We start from the raw sequence: 10000 nt of genomic DNA, 5'->3' as shown, positions 1-10000 counted from the left end.
TGGCAATAGATGAGTATGATCATCTGTGATGTATTTTATTATCCGAATGATGGCTACTAAGAGTAAATAAGGATGTGAGGGTGACTACTGCACGCAATTCTGTGCTAACTTAAACACTCACACAACACAGCATACTGAGCACTGAACAATGCAATTTAACGTGTGTGTGTGAGCACCTGCTCGGGCTCTGTGTGTAAGTGTGTGCGTGTGTGTGTGTGTGTGTGTAATAAAGAGAGTGTGATTGTGTGTGTGTGAGAGAGAGAAAGGAGAGAGAGTGTGAGCGTGTGTGTGAGAGTAAGTGAGTGTGTGTGTGTATGTCTGTGTGTGAGAGAGTGTGTGTGTGTGCGTGTGTGTGTGTGTGTGTGTGTGTGTTTTCATGCCAGTGTGTGTGGCAGAAAGCTGTAGCCTCAGGGTTTATATACTGTAAGCTGGAGAATGTGCCCAAGGGTGGAACTTGATTAGAGCTGACAGCTAAGATTTGCATCCAGTACAAAATGACAGAATGATGAGGTAAAATGTGTACACACACACACACACACACACACACACACACACACACACACACACACCAGTGAGCTGGGGGTATTGTTTTTGGGGGGCACTTCTGCGTGCCCTGAACGGACATGTCTGGCATTCCGACTCAGACAGGGATTTGTGTGTGTGAAAGAGGATAGATCCAGATCAAACATGCTCTCCCTCACACACTCACTCACATACACACTCACACACTGTGATGTTGGTTTAAGCCAGAGCTAGTGTGTTCTGAGTGCTGGGAGGTAGATTAACAAAGTCGGGACAGTTTGTGCACACACACACACACACGCACACACACACACACACACACGCACACACACACACACACACACACACACACAGACACACATACTCTTTTTGTGGAGATATCTCCTCTCTCTTACACACTTTTGACACATTTACTAAGCATACACTTTGCAAACAAACCTATGCATTCTGTCAGTGTGCATTCTGTCTCTTCATAAACATACTTCATAAACAACACACACACACACACACACAAATACACACACACACACACACACACACACTCTATTTCACACACACACAAACATACACATACACACACACTCACACACACACATTCCTGTCCTATAAAGTGTGTCAATCATCGAATGACCTGTATTTCCCCCGAGCTATTCATGCCATTAATCCCAAAGTTGAAGCTAATAAATCACACTACTTTTTCTCTCTCCACCACTCCACCAACTCCTCTCTCTCCTTTCTCTTCTCCTCTCTCCTCCTCTCCCCCCCTTTCTCTCTCTTCCTTCTTCTTTCTCTTCTTTCCTTCCACAGCTCCAGTGATCGTGACAGCTCCAGGTGAGGTGTGGAACGTGACCGGCTCTCAGGTGTACCTGAGCTGTGAGGCCATTGGCGTCCCCACCCCTGTGGTCACCTGGAAGAAGGTACACACACACACACACACACACACACACATACACACACACACACACACACACATACACACACACTCAAACATACACACACACAGACACACACCTGCTAGCAAACGCATACATTTCAGCATCCCCACTCTTGTGTATTGGCCTGGCAGAATTTCCTCTTGCTGGATAGAAACTTCACATCAGAAGACAGAATGTCATTGATACATTCTGAGCAAAACCTTCTGTTGGCATAAAGGTTATTGTGGGTCAACAGCTGACAGGGAAGCAGATCTGGCCCGGATTGGATGGCTCCAGGTCTAGTTCCCAAAGGAATTACACATTTTGTTCTGTTCTGTGTGTTTTACAGTGAGGGGCAGAAATAAGAGACCTCTCACCAACAAGCTGAGAAAAAAACAGATTGCGTGTGTGTGTGTGTGTGTGTGTGTGTGTGTGTGTGTGTGTGTGTGTGTGTGTGTGTGTGTGTGTGTTTGTGTGTGCTGGAGTGGCCTGCTCTGGTTTACATACATAGATATACAGTGAGACAATAACAGGACATGAAAACAGGAAGTGAGGTGGAGGCAACAGGAAGTAGAGAGGAAATTAAGTGAATACACTAGGAAGTGGACAGGAAGTGAGGAGGGTAGAGGGTGCATTAAGACCCAGAGAGACCGGGTTTGAGTGTGACAACATTCCAGGATTTAGAGAGAGAGAGAGCGAGAGAGAGAGATTAAAAATAAGAGGGAGAGAGAGAGTGACATTTACAAAGAGAGGGAGAGAGAGGGACATTTAGAGAGAGAGGGGGAGAGAGACATTTAGAAAGAGAGGGAGAGAGAGAGGCAAAGAGAGAGAGATTTAGAAAGAGAGGGACTGTGAGTAGAATCTTGCATGCCTAGGCTCATTCTCATAATTGAGGCTAATAGTTGATCCAGGAGGTCACAGGTGTGTTGAAGCTCCAGCCTGATTCTCTACAATTAAAAGTATCCTGCTGAGACTGAACCAACCTCTCAGTCATGTGACATGTATGTGTGTGTGTGTGTGTGTTTGTGTGTGTGTGTGTGTGTCTCGTCGTGTCTCCTCATTTCTTACAGCTCATCTCCTGTCATTTTTCATGTTCAGTAAAGAATGTGTCTTTCTGACCTGTGTGTGTGTGTGTGTGTGTGTGTGTGTGTGTGTGTGTGTGTGTGTGTGTTATTGGGCTTTTGTCATACGTGATTGGGTTTCAGTAGATTCCAGCAGAGAGAGTTTGTACAGGTCTCACCCAATCCTAGCCCCAGGAGACGCAAAACACACACACACATGAATACACACACACACACACACACACACACACACACACACACACACACACACGCTGTCTTGCATAGCTCAAACCGTGCTTTGAAAAAGGATATGTGTTAACCTGTTATGAGTATGTGTGAGTGGGCTGCTGTGTAGTGTTAGAGAGGTGGTTAAAGGCTAAAGGTGGTTGTCTCCCACAGATTGTCCCCGGTAAGGGCAGGACTGAGTTGTTGCCTGGCGACCGTGACAACCTGGCAATCCAGACCCGTGGAGGCCCAGAGAAACACGAGGTCACAGGATGGGTTCTGGTGAGACACACACACACACACACACTCTCTCTCTCTCTCACACACATGCACACGCGCACACACACACACCAAACACACACACATATACACACTTATTGCCAACATAGAAACCAAATGCTACATCTGAGGTTTTTTGTTTGTGTGTGTGAGTGTGTGTGTGTGTGTGTTTGTGTGTATGTGATGATGACTTTTCTGTCGTCACTTGCTAATGTTGTTTCTGGTGCAGATTTATATCTGTTTGTGTGTGTGGTCACTTAGCATAGCAAAATGTCCATGTTTCATGGGGAGTTAAGGAAAGATCTCTACTGTGAAAAACTTGGCAGAAACACGTAAATATTTTGGGACAAGCACAAACATGTAGGATCCTGTACTTTAACTGAGCAGTCTGTTTATCACAAACAACACAAGTAAACACATACACCCACACAGAGAAAGACAGCAACAGAAAGATCCACTGGCTTTCAAATCCACATACAAATATTGCCCAATTTGCTTCCGATATCGCTCATTTTAGTATGTATGTATGTGTGTGTGTGTGTGTGTGTGTGTGTGTGTGTGTGTGTGTGTGAGAGTGTGTGTGTGTGTGTGTGTGTTTATTGGATTCTTCTAGGGAATAAACAGTTTATATCCTAGAAAGACCATTGCCTGTAAACATTTACACTGGGGTATGAGGATTATACCAATCCACTCCTCTACACAGCACACACACACACACACACACACACACACACACACACACACAGAGTTCTAACACCCCCCCCCCCCCCCCCCTCTGTTTTGTTAGATCTCCCCCCTGACTAAAGAGGTGGCTGGTGTATATGAGTGTCATGCCATTAACTTGCGCGGAGAAGCCTTTGCATCAGGCACCATCCATGTGGTCGACTCCGTGGAGGACATCCCTGACCAGAAAGGTGACTATGGATGGGCACATTTCTCTCTTTGTCTATCTCTCCATCCTTCACTCCATCCTCCCCTCTCTTTCCATTCTCTTCTCCCTCTCTCCATCTCTCTCCTCTCCATCTTCCTCTTCCTCTCCATCCCTTTCTCTCTCTCTTAATCCTCCTCTCCAGTTCTCCTTCTGTTTCAGTTGTTTCTTCCCAGTGTGTGTGTGTGTGAGTGAGTGTGTTCACGTGTTTGTGCCTCTAGCCTTGTGTACAGTGGGGTACATTGTGTGCATATACAGTGCCACTTGAAAGTATGTGAACCCCTTGAGGACTTAAGCGTTTTCTGTTGTTTTACCATGATTTTTCATTTTTTTATCACCAATTTTCCATAGATGAAATGTCAGGTTTATGTTTATCATTTGCATGTACTTGTTTAGAGGAAATTGTTTGAGAAGCTGAAAAACTACATGAAACATGGGAATTAGTCCATTTCAAAAGTAAGTGAACCCCCAGCTGAATTGATAAAGTCAAGCAGGTAACAGATTCAGTGAAACTTATTTGGGTGAATAATTAGTCAATTGAGCAAACCGATCATCTGAGACATCCTTAGGGAAAGGTTTGGGCAAGAGATGTGGTCATGTTGAATGCCCTCCATTTCTAAATTATTTGTCTTGGATGGATGGATGGAGCTGGAATCTTTTGGAGATGGTCTTATAGCTTTCCCAAGACTGATGGGCTGTCAGAACCTTCTTCCTGATGTTCTCGGATATCTCGTTTCCTTTCGGCATTGTTGATCTGTGTGGGTACACCTTGGCACTACAGTAGTTTGGTTGGTTTCCTCCCTCTTTTAATCTGTGTTGCCCAAACCTTTCCCTAAGGATGTCTCAGATGATCGGTTTGCTTAATTGACTAATTAAGCACCCAAATAAGTTTCACTGAATCTGTTACCTGCTTGACTTTACCAATTCAGCTGGGGGTTCACTTACTTTTGAAATGGACTAATTCCATGTTTCATGTAGTCTTTTGGCTACTCAAACAATTCCCTCTAAAAAAAGTACATGCAAATGATAAACATAAACCTGACATTCCTTCTATGGAAAATTGGTGATGAAAAAAATGAAAAATCATGGTAAAACAACAGAAAACTCCTAAGTGGTCAAGGGGTTCACATACTTTAAAGTGGCACTGTAGCTGTGTGTGTGTGCAGGCATAATAAAGCTTGATTCTATCCAGTGTGAGTGTGTACAAAAGTGCATAGTGCATGTTGTGTGAGGTAGATGAATCTTTACTACAGATTGTAAGAAATTGTTGTTAGTCTGTGTGTGCGTTGTAGTTTGTTTGTTTATGTTGGGGTGTGTGTGTGTGTGTGTGTGTGCGCGCCTGTGATGGAATGCTATGCTACCCATCGCTCCAGTCCCAGCATGCTTCAGTGTGCCCTCGGCACTCGCCTGTGTGCTGTCAGGGCGATGGTTACCGTGACAGCACAGGGTGACTGAGTGAGTGTGTGAGCGCGTTGACACATGCATGGCCTTAAGAGCTGAAGTTTAACTATACACACCTCAGTGTATGAATAGACCACTTAACTACACACACACTCCCACATATATGAATAGATCTCTGTGTGCCAGAAAGATGTCAACACACGCCAGCCTGTCCTAAAGCGTGCGCACACTCTCAGGGAGTTGCCCATGCATGCAATCGCACACAGGCATGCTTGCCTAGATGTACTGTTTCCATCGGAAAGGCAGTATTTAACAAAAGTCCTACATGCATGCATGCGCACACACACACGCACACACACACGCACACACACGCACACACGCACACACACACAAACACACACGCGTCTCTGTGTGTTTACAGACTCACTACACTGAGAGATCCTCTGATTGTGCACTCAACTCTTTCTCTTCTTCTCTCCTCTGCAGTGACCAAAGATGATGAGCTGTGATGACGCCCTCAGCAGGCATTCCCATCAGATACACACACACACACACACACACACACACACACACACACACACACACACCTCATCACGTGACACAAATTCATTCATTTAAATGCATCAAAGTGTAACCACCTTCTGATCCCAATCAGCACACACTTATCTCTGAACCACTAGCTTTTCAGTGGATCTTCAAACATGAGGTTGATGATGTTGTTTTTGATTTTTTTTTTGGATATAAAATGTTTTCATTCCTGTTCCTTTGTTCCACTGTAGCACAGATGCCACGTGTGTTTAGCTTGGACATAAGAAAGTGTTTGTGAAGAAATACTGTAAGTGCATTAGTTTCTCCCTCTCTCAGCTTACAGCGCACGTGCACACACACACACACACACACAAGCTTTTAAACAATCCACACGCACGCACACACATACACACACAACTAGAGCAAAGGCACCACACACACATCCCCCCCAATTCATGTTAGGCAACATCGGCTCCAGGTTGAGTGAGAGTGTGTGTACGTGCGCGACCATGCACATGCATGGGTGTCCTGTAGAGCTGGCTCGCTAAGAGGATTTCTCTGGAATGTCGTTCAGTATGGGTGCTATTTCTTTAAGTATGTGTGTAGCTGCCCCTGCCTCCCCCAGCATAGGGCAAGGCAGGTGGGTGCAGTATACTCATCTATGGAGGACTAAAGTAGTATGGTATGTAGTAGAAGTTTAATAGTGTAGTATGTTAGTATGGAGGGTGTTGGCTTTTTCCTGTGTTTATACTCTGCCCCCCCACCCCATGTGACTCACTCATACTGGCCTGTTTGTATTCATACACTAATAAAGACAGACAGACCGACAGAGTGGACTTTTTATGGAGAAAACACTGTGTGTGTGTGTGTGTGTGTGTGTGTGTGTGTGTGTGTGTGTGTGTGTGTGTGTGTGTGTGTGTGTGTGTGTGTGTGTGTGTGTGTGTGTGTGTGTGTGTGTGTGTGTGTGTGCATAACCGAGTGAGTGTGACCTGTGTTGTGTGGACAAGCACAACTCTTTCCACACCGGACTCAAACTCTCAACCTCAGGCATGGGAGGCGGGTGTGCTAGCAAAGAGGCTATAACCCATGGGTGCTCTGTCTGTCTGTCGCTAGCACGTCTCTTAAGATGTCGGGGAGTGAGGATTACTCACAGCATACACTGACTACCGTTACATGTTTATCAATCTGTGCGCACACAACACAACACAGCAGAACACAAAAACCTCTACACTTAAACATGAGATGCTGTGTGTGTGTGTGTGTGTTTAGGATGTGTTTACGAGTGTGTGTGTGTAATGCTGATAAAGATAAGAACGTCTGGAATGGGAAACACACACACAGTCAATCTCTCCATCTGTCCCTAAACACACTCACACATACACCTGCACCCGACTCAGAATGAACTCAAGCAGGAGGTCAGACGGATGTTCTTTCTTTAAAAAAAAAAACTTTATTCAAGAGGATTTTAAAGTAACTGAAACTTGATGTCAGACCCAAAATAACAAAATGTTACCAGCAACAGAAACTGTTCCACAATGATCCCAAAGCTCACTCTTTATCTGGGTCATCAAAAACCACATTTTACACTATACCATATCCCAGCATACCCAGCTGAGAACTTCATCTCCCAGAAAGTCTAGCTGACCATCATGCGTGGGGAGATGCTCATGGACATGAGCTCCTGGAACAGCAGCTTGCAGGCATATGGCATCCGCACCAGCGAAATCTGCACACACACGCACACACACAAACAAAACTGAAATTATACATTTGTTACCTCTGCTATAACAATGACAAAAAAAGTTGATCATTAATATTTTAAACTGCTTGCACTACATTGGAGCAAAGTGTGGGCGTGTGTGTCTGTGTGCTGATTTACCTGTGTTTTGTTGCGGCAGCCACGGCACTCGTAGGTGTGTGTGCGTGTGTTGGCGATGGCCATGAGTCCACACAGGTTGCACACGTGCACCTGGTACGGGTCCGATGCCTCGAACAGACGCTCCCGCAGGAACTGGGCCGCCCCGTGAGCAATCTGACAATCACGCTCCATCTCACCGAAACGCAGTCCACCGTCACTGAAACACACACACACACACACACACACACACACACACCCATCCTGTTAGCAATCTGGCAATCACTTACCCATCCCACCAAAACGCATACCCCCTTCACTGAAACACACACACGCACACACACACACACAGCTGAAATCACATACACACACACACACACACACACACACACACACACACACACACACACACACTCACACACACTCACACACACACACCGTGACCTGCCCTCCATGGGCTGTCTGTTGAGGATCTGTACGGGGCCGCGTGCGCGGGAGTGGATCTTGTCGTCTACCATGTGTTTGAGTCGCTGGTAGTATGTGGGCCCGATAAAGACCTGAGACGTCACCTTCCTGCCAGTGAAGCCGTTATACAGCACCTACACAGCAGACACACACAGACACAGACACACACAGAGACACAGAGCAGGTAAGTTCCATACACAACATTCCAGTACTACTTTTATCTTATGCAGCAGGTAGATGTAGGTGTGTTTGTGTGTGTGTGTGTGTGTGTACTTTGTTGCCTCCCAGGTAACATCAGTACTTACAAAGAAGGTAGGTGTGTGTGTGTGTGTGTGTGTGTGTGTGTACTTTGTTGCCTCCCAGTTAACATCAGTACTTACAAAGAAGGTAGGTGTGTGTGTGTGTGTGTGTGTGTGTGTGTGTGTGTGTGTGTGCGTGTGCGTGTGCCTGTGCGTGTGCACCTCGTTGCCTCTCAGGTGATATCCGTACTCAGACAGAAGGTTGGACACCTTCTGCACATTGACCGCATCGTTAAAGGGAGTGGCGTCGCCGATCTCTCCCTTATTGGCCGAGACCTGCAGAGGGGATGAAACCGTGGTAACACCCAGCCGTGGTCATAGCAACAGACATCAGACTGCATGCATTCATTCATTCATTCATTGTGTCAAAATCTCATACTTAGAATTAAGGCATTAATGTTACCACTGGTGTGAAGTAAGGACAAGTCAGGAATTGGTGTGCTATTGTACGTACAGTTTTTTAAATATTTGTAGTGTGTGTGTATATACACATACCTTCCCCTGTAAACACTCGATCAAATGGCCGACTGTCATTCTGGAGGGGATGGCGTGAGGATTGATGATGATGTCAGGAGTGATTCCCTCACAGGTAAATGGCATATCCTACACACACACACACACAAAGACATGAACACACACACATAAACATACCCATACTCGCACACATTCATTGATGGGAGGGTGGGTTGCAGAGTCAATATTTGTGTTATGATTTATTGTTATTCTTTTCCCGTATTACAACAGAGCTGGTCAGTTGGACCATGTGGACCACAATTTAACACTACACTGCTGTCACTCCAAAGGTTTGAAATTCTTTCGCACTGCCTGGGATTTGTTTTATATTTATGAAGGTTATGAGGTTTGATGTTTTTAGGGTATTTATTTAATCAAGTGCCATTCAACAGCTGTATTTCCTGCACTATGCAACTAACAAGCTATGTTTGTTGAGTCAGTGTTAGCTTAGCGCAACGTCTCTCCCAGAGCTTTTGTTTTGTACCCCCCTGAATGAAATACCTGCAACAGGTTTAAGACATAAAGAGACGACACATGAACAACAATGCAGCTCATTGTTTTTGCAGCTCATCTCTATCCATTTAGTGCTGTTGAGTTACTGGTGTTAGTTCACTTTCTGCAGCCAATTACATATCAACACACATCTCAGAATATCAGACAACCACCACCCTCTGGCCCTTGCTCGTAGCTTGACTCTTCTCTCCCTTGTACGTCACTTTGGACCAAAGCGTCTGCTAAATGACTAAATGTAACTGTAAATGTAAATGTAAATGTAAATGTAACTGTAAATGTAAATGTAAATGTAACTGTAAATGTAACTGTCCCTGGTGATGCCTGGGGTTGAGTTTGACTTTCTGTGGGTCTCAGCTCATCCACATTTAGACAGAAGGAGAAGGGGAGGTTGGATGAAAGCTTGGCTTCTGTGTTTGCGAGAGTGAGAAAGTGTGTGTTTGTGTGTGTGTGTGTGAGTGTGTGTGTGTGTGTGTGTGTGTATGTGTGTGGGAGTGCAT

At 45.2% G+C, this 10000-nt stretch overlaps 2 protein-coding genes across 2 annotated transcripts in view; one reads left to right on the top strand and one right to left on the bottom strand.

Annotated features, from left to right (window-relative positions):
• igfbp7 (insulin-like growth factor binding protein 7) overlaps window positions 1-6666 on the top strand; it is a 7305-nt gene extending 639 nt beyond the window's left edge. Inside the window, exons 2-5 of the mRNA XM_080843732.1 lie at window positions 1330-1439; window positions 2897-3004; window positions 3789-3915; window positions 5817-6666. Coding sequence (XP_080699858.1) covers window positions 1330-1439; window positions 2897-3004; window positions 3789-3915; window positions 5817-5839 — 368 coding nt within the window. The 3' untranslated portion in view covers window positions 5840-6666. The remainder of the gene's footprint in view (window positions 1-1329; window positions 1440-2896; window positions 3005-3788; window positions 3916-5816) is intronic.
• A 625-nt stretch (window positions 6667-7291) lies between these two features.
• Window positions 7292-10000, bottom strand: part of polr2b (RNA polymerase II subunit B) — a 13949-nt gene continuing 11240 nt past the window's right edge. Inside the window, exons 21-25 of the mRNA XM_080843623.1 lie at window positions 8973-9080; window positions 8640-8753; window positions 8152-8312; window positions 7738-7933; window positions 7292-7584 (exon numbers count right to left, since the gene is read on the bottom strand). Of these exons, the coding sequence (XP_080699749.1) occupies window positions 7495-7584; window positions 7738-7933; window positions 8152-8312; window positions 8640-8753; window positions 8973-9080 (669 nt within the window). The 3' untranslated portion in view covers window positions 7292-7494. The remainder of the gene's footprint in view (window positions 7585-7737; window positions 7934-8151; window positions 8313-8639; window positions 8754-8972; window positions 9081-10000) is intronic.

Source organism: Sprattus sprattus, assembly GCF_963457725.1.
Source record: "Sprattus sprattus genome assembly, chromosome: 8".
Classification (NCBI taxonomy): Eukaryota; Metazoa; Chordata; class Actinopteri; order Clupeiformes; family Clupeidae; genus Sprattus; species Sprattus sprattus.
The sequence above is the reverse complement of the archived record's forward strand: the minus strand, read 5'-3'. Positions and strand labels throughout refer to the sequence as shown.